This window comes from Syngnathus leptorhynchus, chromosome 9, assembly GCF_054491065.1.
Source record: "Syngnathus leptorhynchus isolate UIUO chromosome 9, UIUO_Slep, whole genome shotgun sequence".
NCBI lineage: Eukaryota > Metazoa > Chordata > Actinopteri > Syngnathiformes > Syngnathidae > Syngnathus > Syngnathus leptorhynchus.
Genome location: NC_141203.1, coordinates 7,225,037 through 7,251,666, shown reverse-complemented (window position 1 = coordinate 7,251,666; position 26,630 = coordinate 7,225,037). Strand labels below are relative to the sequence as shown.

Below are 26,630 nucleotides of genomic sequence, written 5' to 3'. Positions count from 1 at the left end.
CTGCCTGCCTGACTGCCTCTGATGCGCCTTCCTGCCTGCCTGACTGCCTCGGATGCCTGACTGCCTCGGATGTGCCTGCCTGACTGCCTCGGCTGCCTGACTGCCTCGGATGTGCCTGCCTGACTGCCTGCCTGACTGCCTGCGTTGGATGCGCCTGGACAATGCCAGGACTTCTTCGGATGCGCCCTGACAAAGACAAGACTGCCTCGGATGTCTGGACCAAGCCAGGACTGCCTTGGATGTGCCTGGTCAAAGTCAATACTTCCATGGATGAGCCTACCTAAAACCAGGACTGCTTCTGATGCACCTAGACGAAGCCAGGAGTTCCTCGGATGGCCTGGACGAAGCCAGTACTGCCTCGGATGCGCCTGTAAAACGCCAAGACTGTCACGGATGTGCCTGGATTGAGCCAGGACTGCAACAGACATCTGGAACAAGCCATGACTGCCTTGGATGCATGTGCCTGTCTCAGATGCGCCTGGACGATCCCAAGACTGCCTCCGATGCCCCTGGACGAGATCCTAAAATTATAACAGCCATTATGATTTTAACACTCGAGCAGACCAGCAAACAAGTAAGTCATTATCACTCATTTTCAATAGTGTACTTTAAGTTCCATTTGTGTTCATTTGGCGTTCTGAAAATGTCAGCCATTATGATCCGAAAACTTCAACAGGAAACAAGTAAGTCATTATCACTGTTTTTCAAAGGTCACACTTTACAACAAGTATTTAAGTATCTCCCAGATGTTTTAGTTTTGTCTGAGCTTAAGGCTAACATACAATCCTAACAAACCTAGATTAATGTTGCAGTCGTTTTAGCTCGAATATTTGAACACAAACTTTGCAGCAACACTTGTAGGCATAAAATATAGCAATACTTATGGGCATGGTATATAATGTGCCCTAAAACCTGATTGAAGCTTAGTTGCTCAACGCTGCCCCCCTGGCTGCCCCTCTGGCTGCCCGCCTGGCTGCCCGCATCAAATTTCGCTTGCCTGCCCTGGATGCGCCTGCCCTCCTGCCTGCCTTGGATGCGCCTATGTGCCTTCCTTCCTGCCTTGGATGTGCCTATGTGCCTGCCTGCCTGCCTGGCTCGGATGCGTTTGCCTTTCTGCCTGCCTGGCTCGGATATGTTTGCCTGCCTGACTGCCTCGAATGCGCCTGACTGCCTCGAATGCGCCTGACTGCCTCTAATGCGCCTGCCTGACTGCCTCGGATGCGCCTTCCTGCCTGACTGCCTTGGCAGCCTGACTGCCTGACTGCCTCGGATGTGCCTGCCTGGCTGCCTGACTGCCTGACTGCCTCGGATGTGCCTACCTGACGCCTGCCTGACTGCCTGCCTGACTGCCTGCGTTTGATGCGCCTGGACAATGCCAGAACTTCCTCGGATGCGCCCTGACAAAGCCAAAACTGCCTCGGATGTCTGGACCAAGCCAGGACTGCCTTGGAATTGCCTGGTCAAAGTCAATACTTCCATGGATCCGCCTACCTAAAACCAGGACTGCTTCTGATGCACCTGGACGAAGCCAGGAGTGCCTCGGATGGTCTGGACGAAGCCAGTACTGCCTCGGATGTGCCTGAAAACGTCAAAACTGTCACGGATGTACCTGGATTGAGCCAGGACTGCAACAAAAGCATCTGGAACAACCCATGACTGCCTTGGATGCATGTGCCTGGACGAAGCCAGGACTGTCTCAGATGCGCCTGGACAATCCCAAGATTGCCTCCGATGTGCTTGGACGAGATCCAAAAATTATAACAGCCGTTATGATTTGAACACTCGAGGAGACCAGCAAACAAGTAAGTCATTATCACTCATTTTCAATAGTGTACTTTAAGTTCCATGTGTGTTCATATGGCGTTCTGAAAATGATGTCAGCCATTATGATTCGAAAACTTGAACAGCAAACAAGTAAGTCATTATCACTGTTTTTCAAAGGTCACACTTTACAACAAGTATTTTAGTATCTCCCAGATGTTTTAGTTTTGTCTGAGCTTAATGCTAACATCCTAACAAACCTAGATCAATGTTGCAGTCAATCTAGCTCCAATATTTGAACACAAACTTTGCAGAAACACTTGTAGGCAGAAAATATAGCAATACTAATGGGCATGGTATGTAATGTACCCTAAAACCTGATGGAAGCTTAGTAGCTCAACCCTGCCTGGCCCCCCCGCCTGGCCCCCCGCCTGGCCGCCCGCATCAAATTTCGCTTGCCCGCCCTGGATGTGCCTGCCTTCCTGCCTGCCTTGGATGCGCCTATGTGCCTTCCTTCCTGCCTTGGATGCGCCTATGTGCCTGCCTGGCTCGGATGCGTTTGCCTTTCTGCCTGCCTGGCTCGGATATGTTTGCCTGCCTGCCTCGAATGCGCCTGCCTGCCTCGAATGAGCTTGACTGCCTCTGATGCGCCTGCCTGCCTGACTGCCTCGGATGTGCCTGCCTGACGCCTGCCTGACTGCCTGCCTGCCTGACTGCCGGCCTTGGATGTGCCTGGACAAAGCCAGGACTCTCTCGACAGAACATGGACCATGCCAGAAGTGCCTCGGATATGCTTTGAAGATCCCAAGACTGCCTCAGATGCCCCTGGACGATCACAGGACCGCTTCGAATGTGCCCGGACAATCCCAGGACTTCCTCTGAGTGTGCCTGGATGAACTCAGGACTACATTTGAGTGCGCCTGGACGACACCAAGATTGCCTCGGATGCTCCTGGACGACGCCAGGACTGCATTGGATGCGCAAGGATGACGCCAGGAATGCATCTATTGTGCCAGAATGACGCCAAGACTGCCTCAGATGTGCCTGGACAAAACCAACACTGCCTCGGATGTGCCTGGATGATGCCAGAACTGCTTCGGCAGGCGCCTGGAAGAAGAGAGGACTGTTTCGAAAGGCGCCTGGAAGAAAAGAGGATTGCTTTGAAAGGTGCCTGGAAGAAGAGAGGACTGCTTCGAAAGGTGCCTGGAAGAAGAGAGCACTGCTTTGAAAGGTGCCTGGAAGAAGAGAGGACTGCCTAGGACGGCGCCTGGACGAAGAGAGGACTGCCTAGGACGGCGCCCGGACGAAGAGAGGACTGCCTAGGACGGCGCCCGGACGACGCCAGGACTGCCTAGGACGGCGCCCGGACGACGCCAGGACTGCCTAGGAGGGCGCCTGGACGACACCAGGACTGCCTAGGACGGCGCCAGGACTGCCTAGGACGGCGCCCGGACGACGCCAGGAATAACTAGGACGGCGCCCGGACGACGCCAGGAATGCCTAGGTCGGCGCCCGGACGAAGAGAGGACTGCCTAGGACGGCGCCCGGACGACGCCAGGACTGCCTAGGACGGCGCCTGGACGACGCCAGGACTGCCTAGGACGGCGCCCGGACGACGCCAGGACTGCCTAGGACGGCGCCCGGACGACGCCAGGACTGCCTAGGACGGCGCCCGGACGACGCCAGGACTGCCTAGGACGGCGCCCGGACGACGCCAGGACTGCCTAGGACGGCGCCCGGACGACGCCAGGACTGCCTAGGACGGCGCCCGGACGACGCCAGGACTGCCTAGGACGGCGCCCGGACGACGCCAGGACTGCCTAGGACGGCGCCCGGACGAAGAGAGGACTGCCTAGGACGGCGCCCGGACGAAGAGAGGACTTCCTAGGACGGCGCCCGGACGACGCCAGGACTGCCTAGGACGGCGCCCGGACGACGCCAGGACTGCTTAGGACGGCGCCCGGAGGACGCCAGGACTGCCTCAATTGCGCCCGGGCGAGTTCAGAACCGCTCTGGATCCGCCAGGAAAACAACAATGCCTCGGATGCTCCTGGACGACGCTAGGACTGCCTCAATTGCGCCCGGGCGAATTCAGGACTGCCCTGAATGCTCCTGGAAGATCTCAGGACTGCCTCTGACACGCCTGGACAAACCCAGGAATGCCTTAGATGCGCCTGGACGATGCCAGGACTGGCGCTGATGCGCCTGGACCAAGCCAGGGCTGCCTCGGAAGCCTTCGGGTGAAGCCAGGACTGCCTTGGATGCGCCTGGACCAAGCCAGGACTGCCTCGGATGCGTCTGGACGGAGCCAGGACTGCCTCGGATGCGTCTGGACGGAGCCAGGACTGCCTAGGATGCGTCTGGACGAAGCCAGGTCAATCTCGGATGCGCCTGGACAAAGCCTAAACGAGAGGGTAGCCTTCCTCCACCTTTCGGGTAGAGGGACGAGTCCTGACTGTGGTTTGTGTCCAAGCACCAAACGGTAGGTCAACATCCTCACCTTTTTGGAGTCTTTCGAAGAACTGCTGGAGGGCACTCCTTCTGGGGACTCCATCGTTCTAGAGTGTGACGTCAATGCTCACGTGGGCAGTGACAGTGAGACCTGGAAGGGTGTGATTGGAAAGACCTGCCCCTCCGATCTGAACCCGAGCGGTGTTCTATTATTGGACTTCTGTGCACGACACGGATTGTCAATAATGAACACCATGTTCAAGCATCAGGCTATCCATGTGTGCACTTGGCACCAGGACACCCTAGGCCGCAGTTTGATGATCGACTTTGTAGTCGTGTCATCGGATTTGCAGCCGCATGTTTTGGTCACCCAGGTGAAGAGAGTGGCGAAGCTGTCAACTGATCACCTCCTGGTGGTTGGTTGGTTGGTTGGTTGGTTGGTTGGTTGGTTGGTTGGTTGGTTGGCTCCGATGGTGGGGGAAGATGCCGGTCCGACCTGGCAGGCCCAAACGTACTGTGAGGGTTTGCTGGGAACGTCTGGCAGAATCCCCTGTCAGGAAGAGCTTCTATTCCCACCTCCGGTAGTGCTTTTCCCACGTCTCAGGAAGCGGGGAACTTTGAGTCTGAGTGGACCATGTTCCGTGCCTCCATTGTTGACGTAGCCCACTGGCGCTGTGGCCGTAAGGTGGTTGGTACCTGTCGTGGCGGCAATCCCCGAACCTGCTGTGGATTTTGACACCGGCGGTACGGGATGCCGTCAAGCTGAAGAAGGAGTCCCATCGGGCTGTTTTGGCCTGCGGGACTTCAGATGAAGCCGACAGGTTTGGGATGGCCAAGCGGTGGAAATTCTGCTTTTCTATCTGGCATCTCAGGAAGGAAAGCAGTGCGCCGTCAACACTGTTTACAGTGGAGATGGCGTGCTGCTGACCTCAACTCGGGACGTCGCGAGTCGGTGGGGAGAATACTTTGTAGACCTCCTCAATTCCGACACGCCTTCCATTGTGGAAGCAGGGCCTGGAGATTCTGAGGCGGACTCTTTAAGTTCTGGGTTGAAGTCACTGAGTTAGTTAAACTCCTCAGGGACAAGGCCCCAGGGTGGAGGAGATCCGCCCGGAGTTTTTAAAGGCTCTGGATGTGGTGGGGCTGTCATGAACCTCAGATTCAGGAGAAGCAGTGTGGCTTATATCCTGGCTGTGTAAAAGTGGACCAGCTGTACACCCTCGGCAGGATCCTTGAGGGGGCATGGGAGTTCGCTCAACCAGTCCACATGTGTTTTGTGGACTTGGAGAAGGCGTTCGACCGTGTCCCTCGGGAAGTTCTGTGGAGGGTGCTTCGGGAGTACGGGATGCCGAAGAGAGGTTCGGTCCCTGTATCACCGATGCCACAGTTTTGTCCGCATTTCCTGCAGTAAGTCAGATTTGTTCCCAGTGAGGGTTGGACTCCGCCAAGGCTGCTCAGTTATTCTGTTTATAACTTTTATGGACAGAATTTCTAGGCACAGCCAAGGCAGTGAAGGTGTCTGGTTTGGGGACCTCAGCATTGCGTCTCTGCTTTTTGCAAGCCGTGACCTCCAGCCCTCACTGGAGCGGTTCGCTGCCGAGTGTGAAGCGGTCGGGATGTGGTTCAGCACCTCAAAAACCGAGTCCATGGTCCAAGACTGTCTCGTTTGCGCCTGGACGATGCCAGGACTGCCTAGGATTTACCTGGACGAACCCAGTACTGCCTCAGATGCACCTGAATGAAGCCAGGACTGCCTCTGATGCGCCTGGATGAAGCCAGGACTGCCTTGGATGCGCCTGGAGCAAGCCAAGACTTCCTCGGATGCGCCTGGACGAAGCCAGGACTGCCTCGGATGCGCCTGGATGAAGCCAGGACTGCCTCGGACACACCTGGACGAAAACCAGGACTGCCACGAACGCACCTGAACAAAACCAGTACTCCCACGGACACGCCTGGACGAAACCAGGACTGCCAAGAACACACCTGAACGAAGGCAGGACTCCCACGAATGCGCCTGGACGAAACCAGGACTGCCACGCATGCGCCTGGTGAAAGCCAGGACCGCCTCAGATGGCCTGGACAAAGCCAGTACTGACTCCGATGCGCCTGGATGAAGGCAGGGCTGCCTGGAATGCACCTGTTTGAATTCAAGACTGTCTCTTTGAGATTGCCACGGATGCGTCTGGACGAAGCCAGGACTTCTGCGGATGCGCCTGATCGAAGCCAAGACTGTCTTTGATGCACTTGGACAAAGCAAGGACTCCCTCGAATGCGCCTGGACCAAGCCAGGACTTCCTCGGATGTGCCTGGACCAAGGCAGGATTTCCTCAGCTGCGCCTGGACCAAGGCAGGATTTCCTCGGATGCGCTTGGACCAAGCCATGACTTCCACGGATGCTCCTGGACAAACCAAGGACTGCCTTGGATGGACCTGAACGACCCCAGGACTCCCTCGATTGTGCCTGGACGAAGCCAGGACTGCCTTGGATGCGCCTGGACAAGCTCAGGACTTTCTTGGATGCGCCTAGTCGAAGTCAGGACTCCGTCGAGTGGACCTAGATGTAGCCAGGACTACCTAGGATGCGCCTGGATGACGCCAGGACTGCCTCGGAAGCGCCATGACGACACCAGGACTGCCTCGGATGCGTTAGGACGACGCCGGGTCTGCCTCAGATGCGTCTGGAATACACCAGGACTGCCCAGGGTGCATCTGGATGGATTCAGGGCTGTCTTGGATGCTCTTGGATAGAACCAGGACTGCCTCGGATGCACCTGGACGGAGACAGGATTTTCTCGGATGCGCATGGACAAATCAATGACTGTCTGGACGAAGCCATGGCTTCATTGGATTCGCCTGGACGAAGCCATTATTGCCCGATTAAAGCCATGACTGTCTGCATTAAGTCATCACTGCCTGCATGAAGCCATCTCTTCCTGCATGAAGCCATGATTGCCTGCGTGAATCCCTGACTTCCCGCATGAAGCCATGAATGCCTGCATGAAGCCACATTTGCCTGCATGAAGCCATGACTGCCTGCATGAAGCCATGACTGCCTGCATGAAGCCATGACTGCCTGCATGAAGCCATGACTGCCTGCATGGCTACCTGGTCTGTGCCTGGATTAAGCCATGACTGCCTGCCTGGCCTGCGCCTGGATGAAATCATGACTGACTGCCTTTCTAGCATGCCTGCACCTTGATGAAAGAATGTAAAGTGATCTTGGCAGCAGTCATATTTCACAGACATTTTGAAAGCAAAAGCCGCCACTGAAAAATCGTTCCGGGTGAGTTACCTCATCGTTAATAAGAAGCCCTTCTACGACAGAGAGATGCTAAAAGAGGCATTTGTTGAAGCAGCTGGCTCCTTGTTCCAAGTCTTTAAAAACAGGTCTGCAATATTATCTGATCAAATTTCTCCACCTGTCAAGAAATACAGTCACACGGCCCAGCTTTATCTGAGGATTTGATACAGCAACCTTGGGAGGACATCGCAGATTGCTATGGTGAGTGACATTCCAGATGTGCATTTTCATTTGTACGGTGTTCACTGATATCACTGCAAAAGAGTAGCTAAATAAAGTACTGTTCATGACAGAACAGACATTTCAGTTCAGTGTACAAATTGGTGTCCATCACCACGGATGGAGCACTTGCGATGGTTGGCCGCTTGAAATGGTTTATTGCCAAGTGCAGGCAGGACGATGTTTTCCCGGATTTCTTGAATTACCACTGCATAATCAATCAACAAGCGTTTTGCGCTAAAATGCTCAACATGACAGATCATGGATGAGACAATGAAGATCTTTGCTATTTGCTCCAGATCTTGTCAGATGACTATTCTGTGCACATATAGAGAGGTTTGAATGCAAATACTTTGAGTTGTTGCTACACACTGACTGACGAGAGATGGCTTCGTCGAGCAAAACTATATATATATATATATATATATATACTTGTTTGTGAGTAGATCTTTGTGACTTGGTCATTTCAAAAGTAGTTATAAGTTTGAAAAGTTTGTGCATCCCTGCTATACATACTACCTATCTAATCTATCCACCAGAGGGCACTGTTAAAACACACAGACCTGTTTCAGCGTCTTTTCGCCTATCTCAGAAGACAAAGCTCTGTGTAAATGGGGGCACGTTTTACAACATGAATCAATTTCAACACATATTGTCTCCATTCGTTCTCATTGGTATTTCTTTGAGCACAAAGAATAAGTAATGACAAAGCATGCAAATGTGCACAGATTGGGATCATGCTGACATGTCAGAGGCAGAAAGTGATGTATCCCATCAGTGTAGACCATAAGTGTTTCATCAAAGCTTCATCAATAAACATGAGCTTGCATGTTGAATGTCAAGTGTGTCACATGTCACGCACCGCAAGACTTATCCTCGCTTGAGGTACACTAAAGACTTAAACACTTAAGCCAAAAGTCTTTCCTACGCGTACACAATACTATGTTCCCCGGGATCACATAAAACCTGTTTTTTCAAAACGTAGTGGGTCTATATTTTCCATTTTTCCTCACTTTTAAAAAAAGAATAAATAGAATGTCGAGTCTCTACGCCATGAACGGTTGATCTTATTTAGATCATTATTTAGCTTTAGATCATATTTGAGGCCTAAGTAGTTTATTAGTGCTGCAGGGGTGACATACCGCTGTTCAAAAATTATTATTAGTTTTATGTCAAACACTAAGGCAATCTGTTTCTACCTTTACATTGTGAAAGAGCCTGTTATTCACTACACGGTGATGATACGCTCACGTTGCCAGAAATCTCACTTGCTATCTGTCACGTGCACACACAGACACACACACACAAATGCATTCAGAATCAAAGTCCCAAGTGTATACATATTATAGTGTAATGTAATAAAAAAAGTCAAAAATCAATACGTTCCATTCAGAATCAGTCTTCCACCAGACTCAGAATGAAAGCAGGCATGCCATCTGGCTGCCACCTTTTGCACTTCGCAATGGAATTCCGTCTTTTCTGAGGGAAAATTCAGTGTAAGGGGCACAAAGGCTGAGCTCAAGATCATTTAAGATGAACAGATATATGTGTATATATTCGAATCACTTTCAATAACAATGCACATGTCATGATCTTATCTTTATTTAAAGACCCATTGTAATATAAATCACATAATTCTAATGAATATAACAGTGCTGGTCAGTCTGGTATTAACACTGTTCAATGACAAGTATGTCCTACATATTTCAAGAAAATCAGCAATTGTTTGTTTTCCTAGAGGCAGTGCATATTTTCTTTAATGTATACATTTGAAATGGTTTTGTATGCAAATTACAAAACTATACTTTGGACTGCTAAATAGATCACTCTTAAGGTTTCAGGCAATATAAATTCAGTACGCAACTGTTTTATACCAATTAATACATATTTTAATTTTAATATCTCATCAAATACTTGAGTCAATTGTTGATAGTGTGCACGTATGCAAGTGAGCAAAAAGATTTCCTTTCAATGTTTGAAAATGAGTCAGTGTACACATAAAAGATGAATGTCGTAAGGCCGTCAAACCTAAAATAGTGATTGACATCCTGTGGGGGTGTGAATGTCGGTCCACAATGCTGAGATGACACAGGCCATGAAGAAGTCATCAGTCGGCTACAAAAAAACACGAGCAGAGTCAACATCAGATGTCACTTTGAAAACAAGTTACAGCTAAATCTATTGAGGTGTCTCAAAATATACTGTTCAATTCAAATCAAGTGACATGGTGGATGAGTGGTTAACATCTGCCTGATAAGGTCACCTTCTTTGCGCAGGAAGCACTTCCAGAGGCAGAAGCAGAGAGCAAGCACCAGCAGAGCTGCCACTGTAGTCACCGAGATGAGGATGGCCAGGGCCGTTCCAACTACGAGGACATGACAGACTCTTGAATCAGTAGGAGCCATACAGGATTCGTATTTGTAATTGATAGATATTTTTAAAAACAATAAAAACCAATTCTTTATGAGATTGTGATCAGGTTTTAAAAAATGGTGACTGTATAGCAAGGTCTAGAAAAAACCTATTGCAGGGGGTCCGCAAACCTATCCCCAATTTTTTTTTAGAAATGCAAAAAATTATAAAGGCTGTCACAGATTAATTATACGATCCCTTTGGGGATGGACCAGAGAAATCTGACAAAAAGCTACAGCTAATACAGCAATATAATTTCTCTTAATAAAGCAGGAAACAAAGATAATTCAGTTTCAGAAACAAAACATATGTTCAGGAGAAGATTTCAGACTAACTTTTGGTGTTCATTGACACAGCGATGGGGGCCTCCAGACCCTTGTGGTGCACCAGACACTTGACGGACACGTCTTTGAGCAGGCCAGAGCGCAGGCTCAGTGTGCTGACCACCAGCGTGGTGCCGTCATTCTGCAGCAGCTGCGTGGTAACAGGTGGGCCCATGGTGCGGTTGTCCCGTTCCACGTTCCACGCAATCTCCACGGGGGGCCGCGAGACGGCACTGCAGTTAGCCTCGATCACGCCGGCCGACGTGCTCTTGTAGCTCACCTGAGGTTTGGGCAGCGCTAGTACAAACAGAAGAAGGATGGATAACAAAATAACCACAACAAAAAAAACACTTTTTGTTAACAAAACAATCCTTAATTGAAAATAACTGCCGAGTTTATTTTCAGTGATTTTATAGATGAGCTTTCGGAGTTCATTTTAAATGTATTTATTTTGGGTTCAGCCGTACAGACAAAAGATTGATCTTAGTGCTGAACTCTAGCGGGCTCCAAGCTTCCAGCACAGGTTTGGATTTGTGAATTCCTGAAAATCCATACGAGAATCTCGTCTGTTTTCAATTTGCTGTTTCGAGGAGGAACGATTGACTGGAACATTTTTGTTGGCGGCAATGGGTTGTTTGGCCACAGTTATTTGTACTTTTTGAGGTTTGCCAGGATTTTATTGAAAGTTCACCTCAGCCTTAATAATGTTCTGATAAGCATGTGCAGTGTTCATGCTAGTAAGTTTTTGTTTGTCTACTTTTTTCTATGCATTTCAAAAATATATCTATGATATTTATATTAAACAAACACAATCACTAACTATACAATCTTCTCATTAATAATATAATAATAGTTATTCCTTTTTATGGGCAGCATGCCCCTTTTATGAGATTTCACATTTTCCATAGCAGCACTTGAAGAGAGGGAAGATTTCACGGAGGAGAACAATCCCAATGCTAATACTGCTTGACAAATAGAAACACCTACTGTATTGTACTGTCGTGTTTCAAACAAAAGCACATGTGTTAATGAAAGTAGAGAGCGAGGGAGTGGGAACCAAGCTTAGACAAAGCACACAAGCTTGCCACTGTGTGCTCACAACACTGACAACAGTCACGCGTCAGGACGGCATCCACACCATTTGCTCCGCAGCGCTCCAATTCCTTACAAAATGAGCCAGGAAGACAAGCTCAACATTCCTGCTTTAAGTCCCAGCAAAGTCAGAGGGGAGCTCGCTCTTGAATCACCCCCACCCACCCACCCACATGCACAGAGCATAGATTGGGTAGGAATGTTCCATTCTCAAACTAGCAGGCCTACCACTGTTTCACAGAAAACAATACAAATCACTATGACATTGCCATGTATTTACTTTTGGTATTTTTAACATATCAAGTTGTGTTTTGTCATTTCTACCTCTGCAGTCCCAACCACATATTTTCAAACATGTTTTTTGCAGGAACTCTGTGAAAGAGCTACTGTAATATTGGAATATTTGAAATATTGCAAATGTTAAAATTAACCTGGCTACTAAGCTAATGTTAGCATCTATATGTGTGTCTTTTTAATCTACTGTATCCATGCCAATGATGTATAGTGAAAGGCATAACAATTTAATGTTATTTAATTGCACACACAGTGGAGAAAAGATTCATATAAATATGTGTACCACTATTTTGTCAACCTGTTTATCAGTGTCTTGTGAGTTTTCACGTGAAATTTGCTCACCGTAAGTTGAGAGACACACAGTAGAGCTCTTTGGACCGTCCACATGCGTGCTGTACAGACAGGTGTAGCAGCCTTCATCCTTGATGGTCACAGGTTGGATGGTGAGTGTGCTATCCGACAGGGAAGTACTCAGCCACACCCTTCCCTGGTATGCGGGCTCGATCATGGGGTCACTCCTCTTGGCGTAGGAGGCCACCTCTGAGGAGACCACCCCTGGCGCCGAGGCGTAGCGCCAGCTGACCTGCTGCACCTTCTCGGGCAGGCCGTAAGAGCACGACAGGGAGGCCGTCTTCCCGCTCACCGCTGTCTTGTTGCTGTCTGCTATCACTGATGCTGCAGGATGTGGAAAGTAAGAGGTCAGTAAACAGAAGACAAGAGGAAACCATGTATTTTTGGCTCACAAATTAAAATTGAATCTATTGCAAAAAATATATACAATTTAAAAAATGAGAATTATTGAATTTGTGTCCCGTCAATGCCTGTCTGCATCTTCAATGGCTGAGTAGCTTTACTTTGTTCGGAGTTGTATAAGACGGTCGTTAAAGTCAATTCTTTTAAATAGACGTAAGTAAATGCATCATTTCCTTTGGGAAACACCATTTTGAAGTCAACACACACCATGGAACAAATTGCATCAGCAGCTGTGAAGTCTCCATTAACACAAATTTTTATCACATTTGCACGTCGTTATGCTGTTTTTGTTATTTTACCTCTGCTCTGACTTTTTGTGCTCCTTTGACTTGACTGTTTATTTATTACCTCCCTCTTTGAATTATTCTAACATGTCTACCGTCGGCCGCCGTGCTCTTGGGACCTCCTCTCCCTGGAGCGGATACAGCGCAAATATTTTGAAAATATGATCACAAAACAGAGAGCAAATGAGCCACAGCTGTTTCTGCTCACTGGACTGAGCCTGGTTCTGTTTTATGAACATACCTAGCTGGGCCCTTAGAATTCTTTGGCAAATATTTTTATCTGGAAGCCCCACAGAGCTTGGACATATGTCACATGATATGTGTGACATGACTACAAATAAGTCTATATGGACAGGTTCTGCATGTTCTCAAATGTTTCAGCTCAATCTTGGATGGGTAGATTTTTCATTATTTTTCTTACTAACAGGAATGTGCACTCACTAGCCACGGCCAAGCTTTGCAGCAAATATTACAAGACGCATGGAGACGCAAACTGCTTTGACATTGAGTATTTGAACTCCCGTAGAGAAGCTCCTTTCCTGTCGCCATGTTCATAACTCTTTTGGACCTCAAAGAGAAGCTTCCTCCATGTGTTCACTGCAGGCGTGTACTTGATTTCTGGCTCTTAGAAAAGTTCTGTGATTGTTTTGTTTGATTTAAAAACCATAACACTGAGTTTTAATTTAATCCAACTAACATATGCAAAAAATTATGGAACATTACTTTTGGAAGAACTTAGAAACCCTGCGATTATCCAGCCTAATGTCAGCTGAGGTAGACATCGATTCACAAATTGGATGACGGGAACTGGACTATTGGATGCTTTAGCACTGCGAAATTAAACATTACATGCAAATGTTGACAGATTTGCTAAATTTTAAAAATCTACACAAAGAAAAATGTTGCCCTAATTTTGCAGTATAGTTGTATTTTACTGTATTGAAAACAATATCCATGATCAACTAAGTGATGTCGACTTGAATTTTATTACATAGCGTCAACTACAAATGAATAGTTGGTGATTTTGTTTAATTGACAACAAACAGTTACTTGAAATTGATTAGCCATTATTTCCTTACCAGTGACAGTCAAGCAGGTACGTCCTTGTTTGGCAGCACTTTGGACCATGTCAAATATACACATGTAACATCCTTCGTCCCTGAAGCTGACTCTCTGGATTGTGACGGATGAGGTGTCTTTCGAAGATGGGGTGAGCTCCACGTACTGCTGCCCACTCACACTTTCCTTGTTCCCCGGCTGGTAACTGAGCAGCGTCTGGTTGGTCATGTCCAGCCATGTCACCTGCCGCACAGTGTCGCCTCTGTCCTTAGAGAGGGCGCACGTCAAAGTGAACGGCTTGCCCACGCTGGCCTGGACTCGCTCCGGTGCTGTTACTTTACCTTGGACATATATGTATTGTAAGGCAGTGAAATAAATGACCATATATAAAAACGCTTTTTTATGGTTAAAGAAAAATTACCATGGCTTTTTTTTTTTTATAAAAAGTGACTAGTAATCCTTTTTTAATTAAAAGATCATGTAGTACATGCATACAAATCATCTTGAATGTCAAAATGTAGGATTTATATTTGATTCTCAAACTTGAGTGAAAATTTCAATGAGGTATTTAAAAAAACAAAAACAGTTTTATGCATTGAGGTTACAGCAAAACTCAAAATTCACCATATTAAAGAGTTTCTGCAAACCATGAGTACCATATTTTCCGGACTATGAGGCGCACCAGACTGTAAGGCGCACCGTCAATGAATGGCCCATTTTAAAACTTTGTCCTTATATAAGGTGCACCGGATGATAAGGCAACACCATTAATGCATCTTGTCAGATTTTTAATCCAAATCAAATCATTCGCCATTTTATCTTTTTTATTTCTATTTCAGATGCATCAAATTACTTTATAATCACAAAGTAATGATCCATAGTCTTTTTGATTCATGATTCATAGTCTTCAGCGGGACACTTAGGATTGCTTTAGTGACATAATGCTTCGGGCCGGTTTAGGAATTTGGACCATATATAATCTTCTGTCAGCTTTTCAGAAAATTTTATGTTTTTAGGTGTGCTTATAGTCCAGACAATACAGTAATTTGCGGTCCATATAAGAGTTTCACTTTGGAATGGAATTTTACTGACATAACGTTTTTTTACAATATCCAGATGTCTCTATATGCACCTTTAAAAAAGTGTGAATTCATGGATCGTGAGTTCTACATTTGATGGCTATATTTACCCTGTATTGTTGCCACCAGCAGAAGGAGAAAGCACACTGGTAAACAATTTTTACAGGAGTCCTGGATCATCATCCTCTTCATTATTGCTCATTTAACGGGTAGGACGAAGACCTGTCGAGGAAAAATATGCTTTATAATTCAAACCTTTAAGGCTTCTATGTGCCATTTCTACCAACAACAGATGTGTTACACATACTTGCCACCGTGTTGCCAATTGGGTAGTAAACTATGATTCAACAACTTTTTAATTAGGTAATTATTGAGGCTGTCCATTGAGAGCAGCTGAGGCATAAACTTCACATGAGGTCTAAATACAATTATTACCATCGCGATAACACTGAAATTACTGAAAAACCAACCCATTTTAGGAATAATAGAAAAAAAAATACTAAAGTCACTAAACAAGCTGTACAAAATAAAAATGCATTCAATGGACTTCTCTGGAGTAAACATAAAACAAGACACTCACCTCTTATGTCCAAACGATGCTTGAGGATGTTCTACCTCAGCAACATGTCACTGTGATTTCCTAACATAACACAAAGTGCTACAAAGAGACTTTTTGCTCCGACGTGAGTGTTTCCAATTGTGAGCAAAAATGTTCAGCAGAAGGGTGAAGCTCCAGATTGCAGTCAAGTGGACCCACGCAGAGGTTAAGACGTGGAAGGAGAGAGAACAATTTGGTACAGTTTAGTTGGACTCACAGCGCCCTCTGGTGGGCGAAGCTTTGTTGTTGCACATCAGTGGTGAATATCTAGTTCCTTCACGATGGGGCCGGCCATTTCAGTTATCTAAGTATGTGGGCATGATTACTGTAAACTGGGAAATGTTTTTAAGTCGATAAAAACATAATTGGTTTGCTTTAAGGGAGCAGTACACTGTAGAATACTTTTGTGCTATTAATTGCTTTTGCTCCGTCTCTGTCATGACACTGTGTTTAGATTAGTTTATATGTATTCATAAGTGTGTTTAAAGACACTAAGTGCTGTAGATACTCTAATAACAGATTTCTATAACATAAATGTCACTCATTTCGAGGGCCGGGACAAAAACTCCCTCAATGGAGGGGTCTGACTGAAAATATTTTGTCGGCTTGGGTGTCATGAAACTCATTTATAGATAGAAGTCTGATGGCGTTCACTCCCTCAATGACACATTGCACTTGCTTGGCGCCGTCCTTCTCCATGACGGGGGCCAACTTGAGCAGCAGGGGATTGTATGGTCCGTTGTGGGTGTCCGGGTTAATGGTCTTGGCTTCGAGACGTTGCCGTGTAAGCAGCTGTAGCTGTTGGTTCTCCCGCTGCAAGTTCATGTTGCGTCGCTTCAGGGCGTCCTGGTGGAGCTTTGTAAAATTGTAGCGCTTCATCAGCTCAGGAAACTCGTATATTGGCGATGGCTCCACTGTCGGTGTCTCTGATTCTGGAAGGATTTCTTTGTTGGCCACTTGCTCCTCTGTCTGCTGAGCCTCTAAATGGCGACACATCTCGGCCACCTTCAGGAGCCGAACGCCCCTGGCGATGAGCAACCTCAAGCTGTTGGCCGCGGCGTTGCTGTGCATGCTCACCTCGTTGATCATCATCTGAATGGGAACGCGGTTGCGAGCCATCTGGTTGAGGAGCATGTGGATCTTGGCGTTAGCGTCGTTCCGAACCGCCGTTAGCTTGGCCGTCATGTCAGCGTTGCTCTTCTCGGTGGTCTCCAGACGGGACTGCGTCTCGAGGATGGTGTGGTAGAGCGCCACGCCCTTCTTAGAAGTCATCACGGAGACTTCCTTCTTGGCCTCCATACGCTCCACACTCTCCATCTCTTGGACGTAGCGCTTCTCGGCCTTCTGGTTCTTGAGGACCTTCACGTTCTGGTCCAGGAAGAGCTCCTCCACCTCGAAGGCCTTCCTCTTCTCAAATACCGAGTGAGCCTCCATGGGCTCGCTGTATAGCATGTGGATGGTGGCCAAGGCTTGTTGGTGGTGACGCTCCAAGTGGACTACTGAGTCTTCGAAACCCACGCGCGACTGCAGGAAGTAGGTCGCCATTGTTTCACTTAATACCTCCAGCCTGTGGCCTAAAGCGTCCTGACCCATATCCCACTGCTGCTGCAGGAAATTCAGCCGCTTCTCCTGCATAGCGCGCAGTTGCTCAACCTGTTCACGGTGCACGCGCCACACCTGAGCCGAGAGACGCTCGCCGTCCTGCACGCAACATGCGAACCTGTCCATGGCGCGGTTCAGGTCCTGATCTCGCCGCTCAAAAGTCCGCCGAAGGGCGGCTATCTCTTCCTTGAGCTGTTCACAGCGGTTGCTGCGCAGGTCGAGACGATAAGTGTCCTTCAGCTTTATGGCGTTTGTTGCTGTGTAGGCCTTCTCCTTCTTCAGCTTGTCTCTCATGATCTGTGGGCGCAGACTGGGGTCATCCCCTGGGCCTTTGCCCTTCTTTCCCTTCTTTTTGGGCATCTTGACTTTCTCACGTTTAAAAGTTTGAACTAGCAGTAAAAATGTGCTGATCCAAATGTTTGGATTTGCACTGGAATGAGCAGCTGGAAAGATGACATCACTCCCTGACATTTAATGTGATGCATCAGAGGGAAAAGGAGGTCTATGGCACAGTGATGCAACATTGTCATGATGATGTCACCGCCCTGTTTCTGTCCTAGATGACAAGCACATGAGTACAAAACACTATGTTGACTGATTTTTGATGATTGATTTAACTTGAAATCATTCCAAATTCCAAGTTTGAAGTTATGCGTCACATTCATCGGCTATAGTTTTACATTTTCTTTTTCTTTATTATTTAAATATTAAATGTATTGACAACGATTAGTTTCATTAAAGCTTTGCAGCGAAAGAAAATGAAGAAAGCTACTCGTCCTCCTGGTGTTTTAATGTACTGTACTACGTTCCCCAAGTAACAGTTTCATTGTTCCACTATGGCTGCTGTACACGCGCAACAGACGCTAATAAACGGTGAAGAGGAAAGAACCTTGTATCGCATTTTATTTAAATGAAATCGTAACAAACCAATTTCTGCTTACAAATATGAAAACACGAGGACATTAAAGAGTGTTGAAAACGTCTTTTCCACGTCATAGGTAAGCGACGGAAGTCCGCCGCGGAGCTATCATGCTGACGCACTTTATAGACGATCCTTGTAACTTGACGCACTCACAACATCTCGTCCATTATGAGTAAAATAAATGTTTATCATTTAAGGCTACTTGTCGCTTTATGTACCAGCGTGATCTAAAAAAGAGTTTCCTACAGATGCACATCGATTATTTGGTGCATTGACGGACGTAACGTCATGTCGTTTTTAGTGGATTCCGTGATTATGTTCACATCTCAGGTACACTCATGTCAATAGTATTTTAATTGATATTTTTAAAGAAAAAATATATAACTATACTATCTCCATTACTCATGCGACTTGGTGTAACGGGTTACGTGACTCAAATAGCATTAATTGTAAAAAAAAATTAATAAACGTTCTTGTCTGGTAGTCTGTTTAACTATTTCTATATTTGAATATTTTCATTAACGTGTTCTGAAATATTAAATCATAGAACAAGAGCTCGTCTATTCAAAGTTTAAATTATTTTTGTTTTATAAGTTTAATTGTGTACAGTATTTGAATTCAACAGTATTTTGTCTCTTACAATCCGTTTGAAGGTGTTGTTCTTTGGATTTGGCTGGCTGTTTTTCATGCGGCAGCTTTTCAAAGACTATGAGGTAAATTAAAAGTCTTATTTACAGTACAATGTGTTCAAAATTACATTGTTGTTCTAATTATATTTGCATGCATTGGTAGGTGCGTCAGTATGTGGTGCAGGTGGTCTTCTCTGTCACCTTTGCTTTTTCTTGTACCATGTTTGAGCTCATCATTTTTGAGATTCTGGGTGCCTTAAGTAGTAGGTAAGAACTATGTTTTTCTTTCAAATCCATCCATTTTCTGTCACTATTCAAACTCACATTCACACCTATGGACAATTTAGAGTCTTCATTGAACCTAATGTGCATGCTTCTCAAATGACTGATCTATTTAAAGTGACGTTATGTCTGTTCAAGTTCCAGATACTTCCACTGGAAGCTGAATCTTTACGTGATTTTGCTGGTTCTCATCTTTGTGGTGCCTTTCTACATTGGCTACTTTGTGGTTAGCAACATCCGCCTGTGTAAGTGCACTCACTAAAGTGGTTTGATTGATGTGCTCACACAATACAACGCAAGTTGTTTTCGTTGCAGTGCACAGACAGAGATTGCTGTTTGCATGCATGGTGTGGTTTACCTTTATGTATTTCTTCTGGAAGCTGGGCGACCCTTTTCCCATCCTCAGCCCAAAACATGGTAAGTCAGCATGCTGTAAACTGATATTGACATAAAATATATGTAATTGTGTTATGTATTCTTTAGGCATTCTGTCCATTGAGCAGCTTATCAGTCGTGTCGGCGTGATAGGAGTCACCCTCATGGCTCTCCTGTCTGGCTTTGGTGCCGTCAACTGTCCCTACACGTACATGTCCTATTTTCTCAGGTGGGTCCAAAATGTAGTTTTGTCTATGAATATGACACGCAGACTGACGTAAGATTTGTTAGTGTTTCATACAAAAAGCAATAGATAAGTGGCAATATTTATATATATATCTTTTTTTCCCGTCCAAGTATTTATTTATTTATTTGTTTGTTTAAAGTTATATTTGTGTAAAAACAACAGCATTGATTTGCCTACTCCTATTTATAGGAACGTGACAGACAGTGACATCCTTGCTTTGGAGAGGCGGTTGCTTCAAACTATGGACATGATTGTCAGCAAGAAAAAACGGTAAGATACATGTAGCTTTTATTTTTTGAAATGATGAAACAAATGCTTTGAATTAAACAAACGTGATGTGCAGCATCGCCATGACGCGAAGACAAATGTACCAACGCGGGGAAGACCAGAACAAGCAGACGGGTTTATGGGGCATGATCAAGAGCGTCACCTCGCCGCAAACAGGCACCGAAAGTACCCTCCATTTGAATTACTTCCCGGCAAAACGGCCTCCACGCAGCGTGATCGCATGACTTAAATGTCTCTTCTTCTTCCGAGCAGACCTATCTCTCATCCAGCAGGAGGTTGACGCTCTGGAGGAGCTTAGTCGACAGCTTTTTCTCGAGACCGTGGACCTGCAAGCCACCAAGGTACCGAGTCATTCAACATATTTCTACACAGAGTAAATGATCACTGTGACATTGTGAAGGCTTGAGGCAGTTTGCGTCCATTTTTAATTTTTTTATTTCTTATTATTCAATGAATTGTTCCAGCCCTATTCTCATCTTTACAGGAGCGCATTGAGTACTCCAAGACATTTCAGGGCAAATACTTCAACTTTCTTGGCTACTTCTTTTCCATCTATTGTGTGTGGAAAATCTTTATGGTGAGCTGTCGGTCACGCTATTTTGAATTGTGCAAGATGTGGTTGAAACATGCTTGTCGATCCATCACAGGCCACAATCAACATTGTGTTTGATCGCGTGGGGAAGACGGATCCAGTGACCAGAGGCATTGAAATAACAGTCAATTACTTGGGCATCCAGTTTGATGTAAGACATTAATTTTACTCTTGCACATGTTATTTGATATCTAAAGATGGATTTCATGGGTTTCTATAAATGTGATGATGTTCCACTCTTAGGTGAAGTTTTGGTCCCAGCACATCTCCTTCATCTTGGTAGGCATTATCATCGTCACGTCCATACGAGGTTTACTCATCACCCTCACAAAGGTACACAGGGTGACACGTTTAAAGCGGAGGGTGGGCAAGCTACGGCCTGTGGGTAGTAAATGGAGTATGGCACCAGGAGGACTTTGTACAAACAAGTTAAACGACTGGTGTTTTTCTTCATTGTAGTTCTTCTACGCAATATCCAGCAGCAAATCTTCCAACGTCATTGTGCTGGTCCTTGCTCAGATCATGGTGAGTTTCTTTGACTCGTCTGGTCTTTCAGAGCACAGCAATGATCTAATGTGTGTGTGTGTTTGTGTGTTAGGGCATGTACTTTGTATCGTCGGTGTTACTGATGCGCATGAGCATGCCGCTAGAGTACCGCTCCATCGTCACGGAGGTTCTGGGAGAGCTGCAGTTCAACTTCTACCACCGCTGGTTCGATGTCATCTTCTTGGTCAGCGCCCTGTCCAGCATCCTCTTCCTGTATCTGGCTCACAAGCAAGCACCCGAGAAGCACATGGCACTGTGAAGCACCCCACCCCACCTCGCCTCGCCAACCTTTCTATCATTGGAATGGTTCTAGCCGCATGTTCCTGAATCAGGACTTTGAAAAGCGGACCCTTAAATACAAAGTGCGGAATAAAAGGATTCTATTTGTTCTTTGCTGAAATTTATTTGTTTTGTGTGCTACTTTTTAATGATTTCTTTTTAGTCTCAACACTGGAGCTGCTTCTTTTTTTAATTGTTCATAACTTTTATTTTGCCATGCATTTGTAAAGCATTCAATAAAGGCACCAGTATTTGGGAATTGTTGTTTTCTCAAACTCTGTATTTTTAACATTCGGCCCACTCTTTTTTTTTCAAGAATGCAAACAATTTTGAGACAATTATAAGAATTAAATATCTGCAGGGAGGAATCGAGAAAGACCACATCACATGACCAAACCCCATCAAAACATTAACATTTGAACAGTGACGTGTGGTGAGGTTCATGACTGGGGAGGCAATGACGCCCGATGACGGCTGGGAAATGCTCCAGCACACCCGTGGCGACTAAGCGGTACAGAAAATGGATGGATGGATTATTACTATTATTATTTTTAAATAAACATTTATGTTGAAACAAAAATCAGACATTTGTTTAACAGCTTTATATGACAATATGTGTTTTACGTTATGAGTTGGTGTCCCCCAATATAACAAATGTCGGCATACCGGATTTTTTTTCAACCTTTTATTCAAACACAAACAATCCAACAAATACACAATTAAAACCTCAATGTCGGCATCATGTGTGTCGGCTGGTATAGCAGCAACACAGTCTGTCACTCACTCGTGAAGCTTCGCGAATAAACCTGAAAATGGCAGTGTACCCAATGGAGTGTGCCAATGACGTCACAGCTCAAACAGCCAATCAGAAAGTGGGGGTGAGGGCGGGTGTGGCGCTTTTCACTTCCACTTAAGCTCTTTCCCTAATGAATTGGCCTGTTATTAGGAACACCTGAAAATGGCGGTGTCCCTAATTTAGTGTCCGAGTGACGTCACAGATCAAACAGCCAATCAGAAAGTGGGGGTGAGGGCGGGTGTGGCACTTTTCACTTTCACTTCAACTTTTTCCCTAATGAAGTGATTAGGTACACCTGTGTCAGTGTGACGTCACAGATCAACCAGCCAATCAGAAAGTGGGGGGTTATTCGGGTGTGGCACTTTTCACTTTCATTTAAATTTTGACCATGATTTTTCCCTAATGAAGTGGCCTGTGATTAGGTACACCTGAAAATGGCGGTGTACCTAATAGAGTGTCCGAGTGACGTCACAGATTAACCAGCCAATCAGAAAGTGGGGGGTTGTTCGGGTGTGGCACTTTTCACTTTCATTTAAATTTTGACCATGATTTTTCCCTAATGAAGTGGCCTGTGATTAGGTACACCTGAAAATGGCGGTGTACCTAATAGAGTGTCCGAGTGACGTCACAGATTAACCAGCCAATCAGAAAGTGGGGGGTTGTTCGGGTGTGGCACTTTTCACTTTCATTTAAATTTTGACCATGACTTTTCCCTAATGAAGTGGCCTGTGATTAGGTACACCTGAAAATGGCGGTGTACCTAATAGAGTGTCCGAGTGACGTCACAGATTAACCAGCCAATCAGAAAGTGGGGGGTTGTTCGGGTGTGGCACTTTTCACTTTCATTTAAATTTTGGCCATGATTTTTCCCTAATGAAGTGGCCTGTGATTAGGTACACCTGAAAATGGCGGTGTACCTAATAGAGTGTCCGAGTGACGTCACAGATTAACCAGCCAATCAGAAAGTGGGGGATTGTTCGGGTGTGGCACTTTTCACTTTCATTTAAATTTTGACCATGACTTTTCCCTAATGAAGTGGCCTGTGATTAGGTACACCTGAAAATGGCGGTGTACCTAATAGAGTGTCCGAGTGACGTCACAGATTAACCAGCCAATCAGAAAGTGGGGGGTTGTTCGGGTGTGGCACTTTTCACTTTCATTTAAATTTTGACCATGACTTTTCCCTAATGAAGTGGCCTGTGATTAGGTACACCTGAAAATGGCGGTGTACCTAATAGAGTGTCCGAGTGACGTCACAGATTAACCAGCCAATCAGAAAGTGGGGGGTTGTTCGGGTGTGGCACTTTTCACTTTCATTTAAATTTTGACCATGATTTTTCCCTAATGAAGTGGCCTGTGATTAGGTACACCTGAAAATAGCGGTGTACCTAATAGAGTGTCCGAGTGACGTCACAGATTAACCAGCCAATCAGAAAGTGGGGGGTTGTTCGGGTGTGGCACTTTTCACTTTCATTTAAATTTTGACCATGACTTTTCCCTAATGAAGTGGCCTGTGATTAGGTACACCTGAAAATGGCGGTGTACCTAATAGAGTGTCCGAGTGACGTCACAGATTAACCAGCCAATCAGAAAGTGGGGGGTTGTTCGGGTGTGGCACTTTTCACTTTCATTTAAATTTTGACCATGACTTTTCCCTAATGAAGTGGCCTGTGATTAGGTACACCTGAAAATGGTGGTGTACCTAATAGAGTGTCCGAGTGACGTCACAGATTAACCAGCCAATCAGAAAGTGGGGGGTTGTTCGGGTGTGGCACTTTTCACTTTCATTTAAATTTTGACCATGATTTTTCCCTAATGAAGTGGCCTGTGATTAGGTACACCTGAAAATGGCGGTGTACCTAATAGAGTGTCCGAGTGACGTCACAGATTAACCAGCCAATCAGAAAGTGGGGGGTTGTTCGGGTGTGGCACTTTTCACTTTCATTTAAATTTTGACCATGATTTTTCCCTAATGAAGTGGCCTGTGATTAGGTACACCTGAAAATGGCGGTGTACCTAATAGAGTGTCCGAGTGACGTCACAGATTAACCAGCCAATCAGAAAGTGGGGGGTTGTTCGGGTGTGGCACTTTTCACTTTCATTTAAATTTTGACCATGATTTTTCCCTAATGAAGTGGCCTGTGATTAGGTACACCTGAAAATGGCGGTGTACCTAATAGAGTGTCCGAGTGACGTCACAGATTAACCAGCCAATCAGAAAGTGGGGGGTTGTTCGGGTGTGGCACTTTTCACTTTCATTTAAATTTTGACCATGACTTTTCCCTAATAAAGTGGCCTGTGATTAGGTACACCTGAAAATGGCGGTGTACCTAATGGAGTGTCCAAATGACGTCACAGATCAAACAACCAATCAGGAGGTGGGGGTGAGGGCGGGTGTGGCACTTTTCACTTTCATTTAAATTTTGACCATGACTTTTCCCTAATGAAGTGGCCTGTGATTAGGTACACCTGAAAATGGCGGTGTACCTAATAGTGTCCGAGTGACGTCACAGATTAACCAGCCAATCAGAAAGTGGGGGGTTGTTCGGGTGTGGCACTTTTCACTTTCATTTAAATTTTGACCATGATTTTTCCCTAATGAAGTGGCCTGTGATTAGGTACACCTGAAAATGGCGGTGTACCTAATAGAGTGTCCGAGTGACGTCACAGATTAACCAGCCAATCAGAAAGTGGGGGGTTGTTCGGGTGTGGCACTTTTCACTTTCATTTAAATTTTGACCATGATTTTTCCCTAATGAATTGGCCTGTGATTAGGTACACCTGAAAATGGCGGTGTACCTAATAGAGTGTCCGAGTGACGTCACAGATTAACCAGCCAATCAGAAAGTGGGGGGTTGTTCGGGTGTGGCACTTTTCACTTTCATTTAAATTTTGACCATGATTTTTCCCTAATGAAGTGGCCTGTGATTAGGTACACCTGAAAATGGCGGTGTACCTAATAGAGTGTCCGAGTGACGTCACAGATTAACCAGCCAATCAGAAAGTGGGGGGTTGTTCGGGTGTGGCACTTTTCACTTTCATTTAAATTTTGACCATGACTTTTCCCTAATGAAGTGGCCTGTGATTAGGTACACCTGAAAATGGCGGTGTACCTAATGGAGTGTCCAAATGACGTCACAGATCAAACAACCAATCAGGAGGTGGGGGTGAGGGCGGGTGTGGCACTTTTCACTTTCATTTAAATTTTGACCATGACTTTTCCCTAATGAAGTGGCCTGTGATTAGGTACACCTGAAAATGGCGGTGTACCTAATGGAGTGTCCAAATGACGTCACAGATCAAACAACCAATCAGGAGGTGGGGGTGAGGGCGGGTGTGGCACTTTTCACTTTCACTTCAACTTTTTCCCTAATGAAGTGATTAGGTACACCTGTGTCAGTGTGACGTCACAGATCAACCAGCCAATCAGAAAGTGGGGGGCTGGGCGGGTGTGGCACTTTTCACTTTTATTTAAGCTTTGACCATGATTTTTCCCTAATGAAGTGGCCTGTGATTAGGTACACCTGAAAATGGCGGTGTACCTAATGGAGTGTCCTGACGTCACAGATCGACCAGCCAATCAGAAAGTGGGGGTGAGGGCGGGTGTGGCACTTTTCACTTTCACTTCAACTTTTTCCCTAATGAAGTGATTAGGTACACCTGTGTCAGTGTGACGTCACAGATCAACCAGCCAATCAGAAAGTGGGGGGCTGGGCGGGTGTGGCACTTTTCACTTTTATTTAAGCTTTGACCATGATTTTTCCCTAATGAAGTGGCCTGTGATTAGGTACACCTGAAAATGGCGGTGTACCTAATGGAGTGTCCAAATGACGTCACAGATCAAACAACCAATCAGGAGGTGGGGGTGAGGGCGGGTGTGGCACTTTTCACTTTCACTTTAGCTTTTTCCCTAATGAAGTGGCCTGTGATTAGGTACACCTCATTTACACTTCAATAGGTACACTACACGAGGTAAAAAAAAAATGGGGGGCGGGGCCACCTTATGTCTTTACACATAAATACTTGTATATGTTTGCATATGCGTACGCTTACAAAGCGAGGTCCCAATTCTAAAAGTACATACAGATGTATATTCAAACCTGGGATTGAACCAAGGTCTCACAGAGTAAGAGCCCGTCTCCCAAACCAGTCGACTATTTTGACCTGACAACTCTTGGCTGTCTGTACTCTTATGTACTTGTGGTGTGCATTCCAGTTTTAAGAACTTTAGAGTTCACTCAAAAGATTTGTTCACCGAATCGTTTGCTACACCTTCTTATTGATTTATTCTTTTTTTTTCACCTCGTGTAGTGTACCTATTGAAGTGTAAATGAGGTGTACCTAATCACAAGCCACAGCATTAGGAAAAAAGCTTGAGTGAAAGTGAAAAGTTTTCAGGTTTGCCTAATACCAGTTCATTAGGAAAAAATCATGGTCTAAGCTTCA

At 45.8% G+C, this 26,630-nt stretch overlaps 3 protein-coding genes across 3 annotated transcripts; 1 reads left to right on the top strand and 2 right to left on the bottom strand.

Annotated features, from left to right (window-relative positions):
* Positions 1-9,331: 9,331 nt before the first annotated feature.
* Positions 9,332-15,744, bottom strand: LOC147050921 (OX-2 membrane glycoprotein). The gene is made up of 7 exons (XM_085920428.1): positions 15,609-15,744; positions 15,139-15,250; positions 13,970-14,290; positions 12,196-12,528; positions 10,480-10,764; positions 9,996-10,097; positions 9,332-9,847 (listed from the first exon to the last, which is right to left on the bottom strand). The coding sequence occupies exons 2-7, from the start codon at positions 15,218-15,220 to the stop codon at positions 9,840-9,842; spliced, it is 1,131 nt and encodes a 376-aa protein (XP_085776554.1). The 5' UTR covers positions 15,221-15,250; positions 15,609-15,744; the 3' UTR covers positions 9,332-9,839.
* A 451-nt stretch (positions 15,745-16,195) lies between these two features.
* LOC147050920 (dynein regulatory complex subunit 2-like) lies at positions 16,196-17,699 on the bottom strand. The gene has a single exon (XM_085920426.1). It carries the CDS (start codon positions 17,697-17,699, stop codon positions 16,197-16,199), a length of 1,503 nt encoding a protein of 500 aa, XP_085776552.1. The 3' UTR covers position 16,196.
* Positions 17,700-18,220: 521 nt separating this feature from the next.
* Positions 18,221-21,647, top strand: gphra (golgi pH regulator A). The gene is made up of 14 exons (XM_085920427.1): positions 18,221-18,480; positions 18,804-18,863; positions 18,943-19,046; positions 19,200-19,306; positions 19,377-19,478; positions 19,545-19,665; positions 19,873-19,953; positions 20,027-20,136; positions 20,224-20,312; positions 20,456-20,548; positions 20,619-20,714; positions 20,807-20,896; positions 21,023-21,088; positions 21,162-21,647. Exons 1-14 carry the CDS (start codon positions 18,439-18,441, stop codon positions 21,366-21,368), a joined length of 1,368 nt encoding a protein of 455 aa, XP_085776553.1. The 5' UTR covers positions 18,221-18,438; the 3' UTR covers positions 21,369-21,647.
* The last annotated feature ends 4,983 nt before the right edge of the window (positions 21,648-26,630 follow it).